The following is a 16,519-nucleotide window of genomic DNA, read 5'->3' as shown; positions in this document are numbered from 1 at the left end:
TTCCCAAACAAAGCCGTCATAAACGTTTGCTTGATCACGTTTAAAAGGAGATGTAGGAAATTATCTGATCTGAGAACCTCTCCTTTTGGGAGCATTTTGTTTGTTGTTGTTAGCACAGATTAATATCCAGATCTGAACAAACAAATAATTTGTGTTGAATAAATTCTGACTGTCTTAACCTTGGGGCAGAGAGGGAGTTAATGGGAGCGAGTGTCTGGAGTCAGGTCTGGGGGGACTGCACCTTGGCCAGAGCTGTTGAGAGTAAATCAGTGTAACTGATTGTATCCTTAGAAGTTGCCATGCCTTTTAAGAACATAACGTGCCTGTCTTCAGCATATTAATAATGAGCCTGATACTCGGGCAACAATATTCTGATTTGAACTTAAGAAAGAAGGATAAGGTGCTTTGCTAAAAAGTTTATTTGTAATTAACAAAGTTTCTCGCAACCTTTAACAGAAAATTCTGTTGTTTGTGGCTTCTTGTTTTAATCTATGATTTTTTAACTGTATTTTTCAAAAAAAAAAAAAAGTTTTATAGCCAAGTAAGGAGAATAGAATCATTTCATATAACTATTGTATACATCTTTCTATCTCATACATAGGCTAACTCACAGAAATTTAGAGATCCATCTCTACCTCAAGGAAATCAAGTTTCTTTTGATTGTTGGTATAGAATAATCTTATGCCAATAAAAACCTGTGTGGTGATGCAGAGATGGTTAACAGTGTCATGACGGTGCTTTATTTCTTAGTCGACTTTCTAAGTTCATTATATTCATTGAAATGAAAATTACATACTTAGTGACTTACTTGTGTGTGTATGTGTGAAAGAGGGAGGGAGAAAGAGAGTGTGCAAAAGAGAGGATTTAACCTAAGCCCAAATATAAAATCAAGGAAGCATATCTTACAAAACCAATTTCCTAAGCTTCAAAGTATAAAGTAAAAAACCAAATAGTTCTCACCTTGGAATCTTTTTCAAAGGTTTCCAACAACTGACTCATACGACGACATACCAGATTCATGTTTCCAGACAGAATGCATCAGCTGTTTTGAAGTGAACTAAGATGCTACTTTAACGTTTCCATGGAACACTTGAACAGGCCAGGCTGGATGGGGCTCTGAGCAGCCTGGTCTAGTGGGAGGTGTCCCTGCCCATGGCAGGCGGTTGGAACTAGATGATTTTTAAGGTCCCTTCCAACCTAAACCATTCTGTAATTCTATGATTCTATGAACATACAAAAAACACTGCTACACGTGCACAGCTTCTCAGGTGTATCCTGGCCAGCTAAATGAGGAATCCATGTTCAGATTTTAAATTTTCAGTTACCATATGTAAACCGGAGAGAAGTTACAGAACAGTTTAATAATGACATTTTTATCCATGGCTGACAATGCTGAAGTGTGTGAAGTTGCCTGTATTTTACAGATCATTACTTCCAATTTTTTGCACCAGGTTTCTCAGCTCTTCTCCAAACTCACAACTGATGTCAGTAATGTCCACCAAAAAATAAAAAGTATTTCTCTATTTGTCTATAACAATAATTTCTAGTAAAAAGGACCAAAATATGAGAAAACATACAGCTGTCAAATAGGTGGATTTGTCTCTGAAGGTTAAACTAACCCTGAAAAAATGAACAAGACTATCAGCCATAACCATTGTTCTATAAAGAAATGAAGCCAAAAATATATTAAGCCTGCAAGAAACTGTTATTAGGCTTCTCAATATCTTTTGTGAAAATACTCTGCAGTTTTAGCATGTTGAGAATATGCATTGTTAAAGACAGTAAAGTCCTCTACAGAATAATCTTTTACTTCGTCACTGAATAACACGTTTTTTTCCAGACAATATCAAATGTTCACTCTTTTCCAATTATTAAAGATAAATATTAGTGGTAAGGCTTGGACTGGCAAAAATAATTGCAATAAAAAACGCACTCGAGGGGCATTTTCGTCCTTTCTAAAGGATTCTGAAACTGATATTAGTCTTGTTGTGTGTGCAAGCTCATTGTCATTATTGTACTTTTATTATCTTTGCTTTCAATTTACATCTCTAGAAAGGTGATCTTTGCTTTCTTTGGGCTTGTAATTATCATGACACTTTTCTCTGCTTCCTTCTTCACTACACAGTGTCCTTACCACTCCCCTTGAATTTTTTCCAATATGTACCTGTATTGTGGTACTAGCAATCTTCTTTTTTTTTCAGTTACTATTACTATATTCCATTATAAAGTAAATTTTTTGCTAACATTTTAGCAGTCATAAAATCTGCTAGTCAACAAAGCAAAAGATTGAAGGCTTGTCCATACACCAAAAATAGGTATGGAGATTTTTCAAAGCCTCTCAGCCTATTAATGAATACCACAATAGCTGTGGGTTAGGTCCAATACAAATACTTAAAAATTAGGCACAGCAATCGCAATGTATATTTCCAGGGTGCAATTAGATTGAGATTTCCTCTAAATATGTGCAAAAAGTCAAACTATTCATCTTCTGGAGGTGGCAGTAGTGTACTGCACAATCTCACTGGATCATTTTTTTTGTTTAGGGTGTTCAAATGCCACAAGCCTAAGAAGAGTCACCTTAAGAAGGAAAATTCACAAAGCTATAGATAACAATGCTGCGCAGAGTGGAAGGGACTTTGATGCAGAAATGGTCCTTTAAATGAAAGCAGGGAATACTACATAGCCTAAAAATTTGGTTCTGATTTTGTGGATCTAACTGCTAATATTTTGATACCCAAAAAGCCTTCAAATTTGTATAGATGGTCCTCCTTTGGGTCCAGCCCTAACAGCAGCCATGTGGGAAAAATCACGGGTGCAATGTCTTGTTTTGTTTTAGCAAGCTTTTCTTCTGGAACTCTCATTTCTGGACCATAGACATGACAGCACACATTAGTTAGGAAAAGCTACTCAAAGAGATGTGCACCTTGTGCTCAGAGGAACAGATTGTGATGTCTGTGAGAGTGCTACCCACATATGCTCGTCTGGAGCCCTCTCCTCTCCTACCAGGGTTTTGCCTTCTGCGCTCATGAGCTTTAGCCGCGGGAGTGAATCTCACTGCGCCGAAGCAGAAAAGCTGTTGACGCTAGGCTTTATCACAGAGCTCTCAGAAAACTTCTATATAGGCTTAGACCCAGGCAATTCAGCTCCTTGATGTTTACACGATTTTAAGAGAAGTCTGCAAAGAGGGACAGTAACAGCTCTGAGGATCTCGCGGCTGCCTGTCACTGAGTAGACACGCGCAATACTCTGCTCTGGCATTTCTAAGGGACCAGTCGGTGGCTTCAGGCCACATGTGTTGCATTTCTGTAGCCCAGAAAAAGAGGTGACAAAATTAAATATAATCAAGGCCAGATCCTAGCTGCCAGGATGAAATGGAGACCTCCAGTCATCTGGAGATGGTAACAAGTCATCTGAGGATGTTGCTATGTGAAAGCTTACAGCTATACCCAGAAAGGGTCTTAGACCACTTTCTTTATCTCTTCCAGTCAAGAAACAACTTTCTGCAGGGAGGAAAGGATGGGACTCCTTATCCTCTGAAAGACAGAGAGAAAGATCTTGAGCACACATCCAGGAAGTGGAAAAGCCCACTCAAAATCTGTTTTACTGCTCAGGCAGATGAAGCATGTTTGAATTTGTGCCTTTTCACATTTGTGTGGCTGAGTTGCCCTGTAAGATACCAGCTCTAGAGGAATCACCATCTCCTTGTCTATTTCCTTCACACCAAAGATAGAAGACTATCAGGCATTTATCTCCAGAGCAGGGCTGCGAACTTTGAATACTAAGGAAAACATTTCAAGATGGCAGTTAAATACTCAGCTCCTTGGATGGAGGACTTTCAGGTCCAAACAATCATCTCATCACTTCCAACTGACTAATTTAAGCAGCTTCAGGCTTCTTTTGATGGCTTCTCTGAATTCTATTTCTAAAGCCTAGTGTCCCAATGCAAAGTGCAAGGCATGAGCATGTCACCGATTTCCAAAGAAGCAGGGATTGCAATGCTGAGCATAGTGTTGTTCATAATGTTTTTATGGATGAAGACTTCCCAGCAGTGAAGTACCTCCACAGTACTCCCAGCCTGGTCAGCTACACTGGTCCATGGTGAGTAGACACCTTCCACCCATATACGTGGCATCCCTGCCTACAATGTGCTACAGCTTCAGACTCTGCACCCACTGTAAAATTAACGACGCATTTCTCTCTTTGGGAGAAGAGACAGGGCAATGCTGAACCTTTTGTGATTCTTACTGGTGGAGTAAAGAGATTAAATGTTTTCCTATGCTGTCTATAAGTTTTCTTCAATCCTAACATGAAGGATCATCCACAGGAAGATGAATGGTTCTTGTCTTCAAGCCTATTAATTCCTTGGATGCCCTATTGAGACTGACAAAACGTGTCGTTAAATAGAAACCTGATCCAGTTCCAATTAGCTTCAGAGAAAACTGGATTGTAATCTCAGCACCAACTGGGTTGATAGATTCTTCAATATGGGCATTTACCTATTAAGAATTTGATGGATACCAAATTCAGACCACAGAGGGCTGGTTGCACGTCTTGTTATTATCAAGCTGTGCTCTATTTGGAGAAAAAAACCACATCCTAGTTTTGAAAAGCTTTACATCCTATCACCAATATCTCAAGCCTTCTCATACATTTTCATTCTGATTTAATAGAAGTTGAACTTAAGTTTTATGTTTCAGCATAACAATTTTCATGTCTGAAAAGATTTATATTATAAACCCTACTCGCTTCACTTGTCTGCTTTAAAAATTCAATGATAACTAAGTAATTTTTTCAGAAGATTCAGAAGTAGTCCTTATTTTAGGGTTCTGCATTGGCACAAGATAAAATGCTTTTATAACACCTCACCATTATTTCTCATTAAATATTCTTTATATATTATTATTTCTTAATATTATCTATACCCAGACATACGTAGAACTCATATTGGCATGAATAGGAGTCCCACACACAGGACAGCGGTACAAATAATATTTCTGTAATTCTATTGCTTTTTTATGAACATTTTTCAGATTTCCTGGGTGATAACGAAAGAGTCAAGAATTCTCACAGAGCAGCAAACAGAACAGCAAGTATTATTACTCTAGTTTCTTATTTAATGAGTTTGTTAAAACACAACTAACATGGTTAGTAGACTGACAAGTAACTAATTACAGAATCTATGTCACAGATATGCTAGTTAATTCTTAAAACGGTTGCACAATATTTGCCCTCTATAGTAAGGCAACTGACCAACCTTTTTTCAGGGAAGGTTCCACTTCACCTAAACCAAGAGAAAACAACAAAACGTCAGAGAAGGGATATCATCATAAAAAAAAAAAATCACATTTTTTCTTGTCTTGGCTCATTTTAATTAAAAAAAAAATAATTCTATTCTTTATATGCTAAATGGCAAGCACTCTATTCTGAGATTTTGGATTTTTCATAGCATATCTGTCTTACCATAGAGTTTTTCCTGGGTCTGGGGTAGATTCAATGTGCAGTAGTAACCAAGGAAACGTTCAAATCTGTGTTTGTGCTTCTGAATGTTAGCTTGTGACTACAATTTACAATTTGCTTGATTTTATGCACGCTTCCATGTTTCAACAAAAGGCCCAGCGGTTCCGTTTTAGCTCCAAATAATAAAATGTATATGCAGGTTAGCAATGTTGTAAATCTAGCAACACTTCCATTGAAGTCCAAGTCAAAAAATACTCAATTTCAGTGGAACAATGAGCACTTGATTGTGCTGCAAGGTGTTATTCCACCTCCACGTAGGACATGGAATTTAAAGGAGTCAGCCTGAACGAGTGCGGCAAGCGTGCAGCCTCAGCTGCGCTGACTGCAGCGCACGATGGGCAGGGAGTTCACACGCACTTACTTTTTATGCCATAATGCAGTAAGTTGCCTACTGCCTTTTCACACTCCTGGTAGATATTGATGAAATTCCACTTGGACTAAAGGCTGGTGGGGCTGAGGTTTCCAAATATTTCTTAGTGAGCATTCAGATCTTGAATTTTTGTATGTCCTACTTGCATTAACACTTACCCACTCAAGTATTTGAGAGCTTGCAGGTGTTTTGGGAGCTATGAAACGGTAAAAATGAACACTTTTCAAATTTTAGCAAGCTCTCCATATTTCACCTTTTCTGTTTTTCAACCATATGAGAGACTGGCTTTCTGCTGGTGGCAAATCATATCTCAGAATAGGATGCCCAGTTCACAGACTCACATGTAGCAGCCTATCTATTAGTATTCATATATGGTGCTGATATAAAAAGCTCATGCACACGTTCAAAAGGTAGAAATTTGATAATATCTCAAGTTTATGAACAAACAGGTAGAAGCCAGTTTCAGTACATGTTGCTTTTTAATTATATTCTGGTATAGCAAAACAGAATATAAAACAAACTACCGTGAAATGAAGATGTCACTCCTACACTCACTGCTTGTCACAATGACCAATATGATGTGACATGATGATCCACTACTGCTCTGCACATCACAGGGAAATACTTTTTTTTATAACAGAAGGACAGTTATTTCCAAACTTGAAATGTTAGCAGTTTACTTTCATTTATTGGATGACATCAGATGAAGTATGTTACTATAATGGCAGAACCAAAATTTATAGTAAACGGAATTATTTGCAATATGCTATCCAAAAGTCCTTTAGTTCTGTCAAAATGCTATTTTTTCTTTCCTTTTTTTTTTCCCCAATAGATTGTCCTGTCATCAATATATCAAATAAAAAAGTTCTGAGTTTCTTGTTCCATCTTGTGTATTTACTGAGGTTCTTCAGATTCTTGCTGATTAAAACAAAATAGCTATTGCCATTCTCTGAAGCAATATCCTGATGCATATTTTGGTTGCCACTTTGAAGTCTTGTATAAATTAACGCTCTTTACTTCAAGATGTACTAATGGTAATATTTAATTCTGACAGCTTTTCTGTAATGCTACATTAAACACGAGATGAAAGCTAACAAAGAGACCAATTTACTGATTGGAATAGCCAGTAGATGCTTTATTAGCAACAACGTTCACTTTTCATTTTGTTTGACCTTCTTGTCTGTGAGGTTAAAAGCTGAGGAAGCCAACATAATGCATGTAAAACAGCAGTTAGAGCAGTTACAGAAGTCTTTACATTACAAATACCTTCATCATTGTCATCATCATCACTCCATACGATGTCAGACAGAAAAGAAATAAAGCCATAAAGCCAATCAGTGGATTCTTCCAATGTCTCATGAATGATTCTCAGTGGTTCTGTGCTGAGCTTGTTAACAGATCTTCCTGAGTGCAGAGTTTAAAACAAAAGCGGTTTGAAAAAAAAAATAATAAAAACCTCCTTCAGTGATTAAAATTAATCTTCATTTTACACAGGGCTAATTATACTACCTCCTTTAACAGAAACAAAGATTGTGAATGTTAATATTTATTATTCAAGGGTCTGAGGACAGCTCTCCTTCCTGTGCAAGACTGGTATAAACTGTATCCTACTGTACTTGCTGTTTGCAGGGTGATTAAGGACCCAGTGGATAATTTGGTCTGATACTGGGCTCCAAGTTCCAACTCTTTTTCTGAGGCTTGGTTGGGCAAAGGAAAAATACAGATTTGATTCTACCTAATATTCATCCTTTTTAGATAATCCCTTCCTTTCAGACCACTTTTTTTCTCTGGCCCAGGTCCTCTGCCTCTTGATGGCTGCTTAGGATTCACTGCTCTTCATGTCCCGCTCCTCATGTCACGTCTCCCTTGTGCCCCATCCCTTACACAAGTCCTAGCTGAGGGAATTGCTGAGCCCTGGCTTAACCACACAGACAGGTCATGAAGTACATGTAAAGGATGGGAAGGCGGCAGCTGTGTAAACTTGGGCCAAAATAAACCTGAGTCCAGAATGAAGGGGAATGTAAAGTCCAAATTGTGGCACGGAGACAGCTACTTTCAAACAGGTAGCATTTCTTTCACATATGCTTGTGCACATCTATCTGCATATTTAACTAGTTCTTGTCTTACTGCTCCTGTAAGCAAGTAAGCCGGCAGACAAGGAAGCTGTGTAGTTTAATGTTTTCCACTTTCCAGGGACCTCTAATGGAAGTGAGGCCCCTGCTCCCCAGTGCATCCACACCCAGGGAGAGCAACCATCAGCGGGTAATACAAGTATTCCCTTAAAGGCTTTTCCAATTGTAATTTCACCAGATTTCTCCGTACTCTGTTTATGCTGACATAATATTTCAGTGGAACTTTTTAGCCTCTGACAGAGTATTTCTTCTGACCTTTCTGTCCAGCAGACTTCTACTTTCTTGAAATCTGTAGCAAACACTGCTTAGGAAGAGGGACGGCTCTCCCTCAGTCTGTGTTACTGGTCACTGTACTTGAAACGGCAGACTGAATGGTTGACCTATCTGTGTGATACTTTCCCACAAATGTAGACAATTGGAGGCAGATCACAAATACGATTTCAGTTGTTGGCCTAGTCTTGTTCCTAGGAGTTTCAAAAGAAATATATACACTGAATTTAACAGTATCAAAATGGGAACCATATCTCTGTTTACCACTGTCTTTCTGTATGCAAATATTTTAGTAGGAAGTTAAACACAAGTCTCTTCAGAACTACTTCTGGTTGCAGTGTTCTGACTCACAAGCCAAGTCTTAGCAGTAATCAGAAGTAGTCTTGCATGGACTTCCAGGTTACAAGGACAGACAAAGTGCAGGCTTGAAGCAACTTCTTCTATGACAGCAGTATGAACAGTTATTTTTTAAAGTGCTGTAATGAAATATACTGGTAACTTTATCTGAAATTTAAATGCATCACTAAATAGTTCCTTTTATTTCTAATTAATTAACCTGAAACAGAAAAGAACAGGCTGATTTTCTATTGTTTTGCATCTGCTTATAAATAATGTAAACCAAAGAAATATTTTGGTTAACATTTTTTTGAAGATTGTATTATATAGAGATATGTTACTGAACAATCAGGCACAGGCACAGGCACAGGCAAATAAATTAATCGAGTGCCATGATGAAATGACATAATTTCTAATAAATATGCATGATCTCATTCAGTGTACTATTGTGTGCACTATTGTGTTCAGAAAGACCGAGAAGTATAACAGGGAATATTTACTTTTATTATTATAAGGCATTTATTTGTTTGCATTGGCCTCATGCACTGAGATGTTTACATTATTTTTTCAACTGATTTGCCACAAATACTCTTCTCAGTGTTTACCAGGAGAATGAATACCTATATTTAGGCTATTAAAAAGTAAATCTGCAACCTGACCCTTGACGTTACTTGCATTTCATTCCAGTCTAGAGGTGCTGAGTAGTCCAAGTGGACGAATAGAATGGATATGGCCAGAGGGATCTTAGCAGAACTGAGGTTTTGATTCACAAGCAGGGATGGTTTAACTTCGGACAGCTGCCTTGATTTCCACTCTGGCTACCCACCCACCCTTTACCCACTGGTTGCTTAGGGGTGGCTCAGTTGCTTTTCCAGCCACAGGCTTTTACAACCGCAGGGACTACAGCTGTATGCTAAACAAGAATTGGTGTCGATTTATTTTAATATACTGGTCTATCAACTAGCAGTTCAAGAACGGCTTCACAGGTAGCAGAGCTGTCCCCCCAGGCAGGCAAGGGATACGCTCAGAGAAGAACAAGATCAAGAGCAGAGGAAATTATTCCAACCACCCCAAGGCAAGCCATCTTTGCTGATGAATCAGAGCTCTCAACGTCATATCCTGGTCTTTAATTCATCACAACTTCATAGCAAACTATGAAAAGGGATTAGATATTGTAAGTGTCCAGAGGCGAAATTCTCCAGTCACGCCTACACTAACAGGCCTAAGTTGGAAATCCTGTTTAACATAAAAAGTTTAGAGAAATCAGTTTGGGGCTGTGTAGAGGACACTTTAGTGGTAGTTGAAAAATTAAATTTTGTATACAAACAGATACTGCGAGGTCCACTTGCGGCCTGATGCAAGTGACACAGGCCTGGAAAGTTGTCTCCTTGTGCATAGATCTTCTGTTTAACTTTTGTTGTATTCCCTACATTTTTAAAAAGTAGTGCAAACAGTAAAAATGTATCCTAAAATGCTTAGGAACACCACACCAGAGAATGCTGAAGTGAAAATTACTACTTGATTAAATCAGTGATTTTAGCTCTCTTTTACAATCGTGGGTTCTTGCCCTAGTAGAACAAAACACACAAGAAACAAGGGAAACAAAGCAATGCACGGGGTAACAAGTAGAGAGAAAGATGCCATTTGCCTCACGCACATGCAAAGAAAGATAACCATTTCCAGAGGATTTGCATACTCTTGCTTCAAGAGTGAAGCTGAGAGAATGCAGATTTTCATCACAAAGTTTGATCTTTATCTTTTGATGTAATTTAGATTATGATATTTATTTACAGATGTCCAGCAAGGGAACAGTATGATGAATTCTTTTAGAATAGTCTTGGATTCAACACATTCAGACTGGATTAGCTGACTTTTCGTTTCTTGGCAGACCTTAGAACACAAATTATTTTAAAACTAAGCTCACAATATACTTCTCTTGCTAGCATATATTATATAGTATGCAATATATATTTTTTAACTAACCTATAGCGATAAACTAGAATTAATAAATGATATATCATATATCATCTTGTGCTGGGAGTAACAGGGGCAGGATCTTGAATTTAAAATGTAAAAAGCCTTTATGAATACAGAGTATTTATCAGATAGATACAGGCTGTGAAGTTCTGCCTTTTGCTGAACTTGTAAATAGGGACCAAGCCAATTGTTCCTCTTAGATAATATAGAGGAAAGATACTAAATGTCTGTCAAAGTAGGACGGAGGGGAAAGGAAGCGAACGGTTACTCAGCAGGTTAAGCTCAGGCATGAAACATGCAATTAGTATTGAAGACCTTTTGTTGACAGTATGGCATTTCATTTAATCACAGCTTAAGTTCGGATTATCCTATTTAGCCAAATGCACCTGAAAGCCAGGTGTTGAACTCCTGGTGGTTTCTGGACTCCTTCAAAAGCCAATGCAAAAAGATATATTGTGACCTTCAGAAGGCAAGCCTCTCACCTTCCTCTGACACCTTTTATGAATTTATTATATGAATTAATTTCCAAAGATGCCCATCTCTTTTCATTGTCTAGGAAGGAAAGGAAGCCTGAAAAATTAGCATGGACATGACACCTTGTTTTCATGTGACTGAGGTATATGACATGGAGCACATTAGTGGTGCTGTGTCATATTTAAATCCTTCTTGTGATTGTACACTTTGGGCTAAGCACTTAGATTTGTAACTTTACATTCATAATTAATTCCAGGTCAATATGACTATTCAACTTGGCAGATTACTTGTATTCCAAAACAGCACTGGCACCAGCAACAATGCTTTGCTATAGCAAATTCCAGAACTTTCTGGCAAATGATGAAACTTGGAGGATTTAAAGCTGACAGATAAAGAATCTCAGTCAGATTGAAGGACTTTGTATACTACCTTTCAACAAAATCTTATTGTAGGAAAACTCAGCTGAATTCGGTTGGAAAATGTTTGTTATCTATTGTAGATATCTGCAAGAAAAATGGGAAGCTTTTTGGGATTTTCTTTACTAGACATAATCAAATTTAGTTAAAATAATTCTTTAAGAAATAATTTCAGGTGTGTTAGAGGTATTAAACACTTCTGTAAACTCCCTATGTATTTTGAAACTGGCTTTCATGATCATTACATCAAAATTTAACTGCTACAGTTCTTTGTAGCTCTTCAGCATTATTGATACAGAAACAGTAATTTGGTTCAAAATGTGAGAACAGGAATTCTGACCAACTAATTTCTTCAGTTTTGAACTGTCCTTGACTCACAATTTTAACTTCAATTGATTTGAAAATAGAATTTGTACCTTTAACGGTAATTAATAACTCACATTCAACACAATTCTTTGAAATCAACCAATGACAAACTTCTGAATTCTTCAGTCACCATTAGGTATGTTCATGGAACAGAAAATAATTTTCTTAAAGTGACAAAGCCACTTCACCTTCAGTAAACTTGTGGTATTTTGTGAACAGAATAAACCTTTTTTTCATCAGGACTGATAATGGGTCCTTTAACAGTGGCTTTTGGAAATAGGAATTGATTAATCACATGATATGATTTGTTGTAGTGCCTCAAGCAAATTTGGTTATGTTTCATGGTCTGTGTCATTTATTCCTGTGAAGTGCACAACAAAAAGTGACTAATTGATTTATCTGTGCAAATCACTTCAGTCATTATCCCAATCTTAATAATTCTGCCAGGAATGTAGTCTCTTATCAATCTTTTCTGCTTGTCAAATAGTTAAATATATACTCAGAGTTCAACCTATTTTAAAGTTGGTTGGGTTTTTTTAATGAATTGCAATGAATTACTTAATAATTGTTGGATTTTCATCAATTACATATTTTGACTCCAGTGAATTGAATGCAATTAAATTACAAATGACGGTAATTATCTGGTGTAAAGATTGATCTACGAGATATAATCTAATTCATTGATACTGACAAGGTGCAGCTGATGAAGATAGAGAATTTCTGTCATGTTTGATAAAATACAAAAGCCTACCGCTAATTTGTGATAATAAAACATATCCTAGTTTTAGTAGAATATTATGTCAGAAATATAGAGACCTGCATTTTTGTTTGAAATTTTATGTATTTTTAAGATTTGATATTATTATAAAATAGTAGTTTCTTTCTACTCTGCGGTCTTCTGAAGAGTAGGATCTAACATCATACAAAACTCAATACACACATAAAGTCTTCCATTATTAATATTCTAGTCTATCAGCATAGGTGTCCTTAGGTCTTATCTCCCTGTTTTACAGACTCACAGTTTTGTCATGCGTACAGCACTAAGCATCAGAACAAACTTTGGTGGGTATCATTGAATTATAAGTATAAACATAATAATTTAATTTTGAATTATAAGTGTATTGAGTTATAAGTACAAAAACAGTGCCAAAGAAAACTCAGACTCAACATTACCCAGCAATTTCCATTTTATAGGTAGTTAAACTGTAGATATGAAGACTACAGTCTGTAGTATAAATCTTCCCTGGCTCTTTCTAATATCAGCCTTAGACAATTATATTGAGGTCAAGTCCAAAGAGAAAACCTCACCTGAAAGTGGACAAAGGTATTTTACCCAAAATGAGCACAAAGTAGTTATAGCTAGAATCTACTTGCCAAAATTTAGAAAGAATTTCACAAAGTATCAAATAATTTCAGGTACTTTTGATATAGCCATACACATGGACAAGAATGTAGGTTTAGGATGGGCTTTACGTGTAATTTATATCATTTGATTTGATATCAGCTGAAAGGCTTCTGATTTGATGGATCAGATCCTAATTAGGTGGTGTGTTCTGAAAAAGCCAGTTATTTCATCTAAAATAATTTGAAGCTTTGTTTTTTCTCATTCCAAGGATTTGATTACCTGATGAAAAACACAGATCTTAACTTCAGATTAAAAAGGCAGTGCTGTTAAATAATTGCACAGTGGCATTTTTAAAGGGCATTTATGAGGGTAAAACAAGTATCTCCCAGCTTGCCACCATTTCCTGGGAATCTCCTGAGTGAGGGTGTCTGAGCTGACGGATCTATTTCAAGCACGATGTGAAAATCGGGAGGAGGCCATTGCAATGAGCTTTGCAGCCCCAGCCAGCCAGAGTTGGGGTTAGCAGAGAAGCAGTGCTGCCGCGTCCTTGGCACTCTGCTCGTGCCCATGCTTGGTTATCACCGGCCAGCAGACCCCCACGCGTATTCAGAACACTGCAGGCAGAATGTCTTTACCAGGTGGTAAACAGGGATCATCGCAATGTTGTGAATAGGTGGCTATAGCGGATGGCAACAGGATGAACCAACCCCAGAAAGGCCAATAGAAAAAGAGGAAGAAACACCGTTAGCAATAACGAACATCCTCAGCTGTCGCTTGACTAAAGGAAGCAGTTACGGAGTGAAGTGAGGAGTTATTTCATCTCTGTGGGGCTGCTGTTACAAAGCAGAAATTGCAGTTCATTAAAAAGAAAAACAATACTCTGTACGTGGAAGGTAATACAGTATGAATCAGAGCAATGTAAAAACACGGTTAAATAAGGCACAGGTATTTTCCCAAGTTACAAACATATTCTATTGCTGAAAAGAATATATTACATACAGTTTATTCTAGTTGAACTATTTTGATTTCTTCAACAGGAAATAACCAAAAAATTACATCACTGCAATTGTTACTGAAATGAATTACTGGTTTTGTTTGTTCGTTTATAATTAGAAATTTCACAGATACCATTGTGGGCCAGCAAGTTGGTTTGTGTTTTGTACCCCATGAAGCAAGCGCACTTAAGCGTGCAAGACTTATTTCTTTTCTTAGATCCTTCCTTATTAATACAGTTTCTGAAATTTCGTATTTTCAACTTCATGACCTCATGAAGCTTGATCTATCGCAATTTATCATCTTGTATATGCTAGACCATTTGGGATGAACGCAATACTCGCAGCACCGCAGTACTTCATAGACTGTCATTCTTTCCAGTATAAACTCATTTTCTAGGGGTTTATAACTCAGCGGTATGATTTGTTGCAGAGTGAAACATGGGAAGATGTCATCTAGGCAGCCCTTCTTTAAACTGGAATTGTGTTTAAATCCCTTTAATTGTTTTTATCATTATGGAAGACAGTGAAAAAAAATTTGTTTTGTAGGTTTTGGATACACTAGTGAAAGTCCCGTATAATTCAATTAAGGATTTCATTAAGAACTTTGAAATGCGTAAGCTCTTTATTCATGCTCTGGAATGACACCTGTAAATACAGTAAAAATTGTATTTCAAAAGACTATAGCACTGTTTTGATGAGTTCCATAGTGAGCACAGCAAGGGCCAACACCTTTTTTACGTCCCACTCCTTTGTTCTGTGGGAGATTTATCTAGGGTTTTGCAGGTATGGAAAAGCTTTTACCAATTATTTCAATTTGGTAAGACTGTGAAATACCTCTTGCACTAGAGGTATTTCATGATTCATTCTGTTAAGTTTTCTGGTGCTTTAAACTAAGCCAGAAATTAATCCTGAATAAGTGCAAAAGTATTATCAGTTTTAAAACTGGCAAATATACTGGCCTAAAATGCAAGAGTAAATATAGGTGCACTCTTCTTTTTGCAGTTCTTAAAAATTTCCAGTAAACATGAGCCAGTAAACATGCTATAGAATGACTATAGCATGATCATTCCTGGAGAAAAAATGAATGGATATATTCCTAATAATGATTAACTTGCAAAAAACCCCCACTGAAATAAAGCCAGTAGCATAGCCATATTTTGCGGACTTCCACTTCTCTTAATGACAAAACAAACACTCTGCACCTGAGAGATTTTGCACCTTACAGTTTTATCATGCAGGTGACTGGGAAAACAAATGTCTGTGTGTCAATTATAGAGTACGAGCTGTTTGAAGTCTCTACCTTCTTGTGTCTTTTGTCTTCTGAACATATGGATTCTAAGTTTTTGTTTGTTTGTTTTCCTTTGCTGGAGAATATTAATAGGTATATCATCCTGACTACCCAGGGCCAGCCAAAAGCTTCCTGTGGCTACAAGACAATAATAGAAGAGACCACAAGCTAAGGCAGGGAAATGGTGACTTCAGACTGTGTTAGTCAGAAGCTGATGAGAGAGACTCCACAACATTTTGGCCAGACGTTTTGCCATTAACTTAAAAAGGAAGAAAAAAAAAAAGAAAAAAAAAAAAAGCATTAAAGAGAATATCTGACTGGAATCCCTGCCGCTTGTTGTGGAGCTGGGAGCTCCGTGCCTACATATCCTATTTGCTCCCCATTCCTGTCATTGACAGGCATTACCTCCTCAGAGATCTGCCTTTGCTGCAGGTCTCTGAAAAGCCTCTTTATGGTTGAGCAAACTGAATTATCCTCAACAAAGAGCCTGCTCTTTTTTTCTTTTATGAAAGCAGTCACAATAAGGTGGCAAGCTCACCGTGTTGTGTGGCTGTGCTATATTTTCACTTAGATTATTTTGTGGATAGTTTCGGGCCTCATAGATTTGGTGAGGTTTCGTTAGGTTTGATTTAGTCTGGCCTTTAGGTGACTGGCTAAATCACTATCAATTTACTCTGAATATTGAACACTCTGGAGCTGAAATTAAGGTGGTGTTAATTAGCTGTAATTGGTCACAGAGATGGCAGGGAATTCTGAACACTTTATTAGCCCATTAGCAATTGTGGGCAATCAATCTTTAGGACTAAAATAATCTTAAATTATTTAGTTACATTTACCAATTAAAATATATAATCCAGTTACGTGTACAAGAAATGCGTGAAATACATTCATGAATTATGAAGCCAATTAACAAGGTGTATTTTCTACCACAAAGGATGGTAGTAATAACAAACTGCTGCAAAGCATTCATCAAACCAAAATTAATTATTTTTTTTAATTTCTGAAAATTCTGAGAATGTATAAGAGATCTTCC

The 16,519-nt window shown here is 37.2% G+C and overlaps 1 protein-coding gene across 1 annotated transcript in view; it reads right to left on the bottom strand.

Moving 5' to 3' along the window:
* Window positions 1-16,519, bottom strand: part of TRDN (triadin) — a 229,340-nt gene that overhangs the window by 177,486 nt on the left and 35,335 nt on the right. Inside the window, exons 3-5 of the mRNA XM_063329689.1 lie at window positions 13,839-13,880; window positions 7,154-7,291; window positions 5,255-5,281 (exon numbers count right to left, since the gene is read on the bottom strand). Coding sequence (XP_063185759.1) covers window positions 5,255-5,281; window positions 7,154-7,291; window positions 13,839-13,880 — 207 coding nt within the window. The remainder of the gene's footprint in view (window positions 1-5,254; window positions 5,282-7,153; window positions 7,292-13,838; window positions 13,881-16,519) is intronic.

Source organism: Chroicocephalus ridibundus, chromosome 3 (genome assembly GCF_963924245.1).
Source record: "Chroicocephalus ridibundus chromosome 3, bChrRid1.1, whole genome shotgun sequence".
Classification (NCBI taxonomy): domain Eukaryota; kingdom Metazoa; phylum Chordata; class Aves; order Charadriiformes; family Laridae; genus Chroicocephalus; species Chroicocephalus ridibundus.
This window is presented reverse-complemented; position numbering and strand designations above follow the sequence as displayed.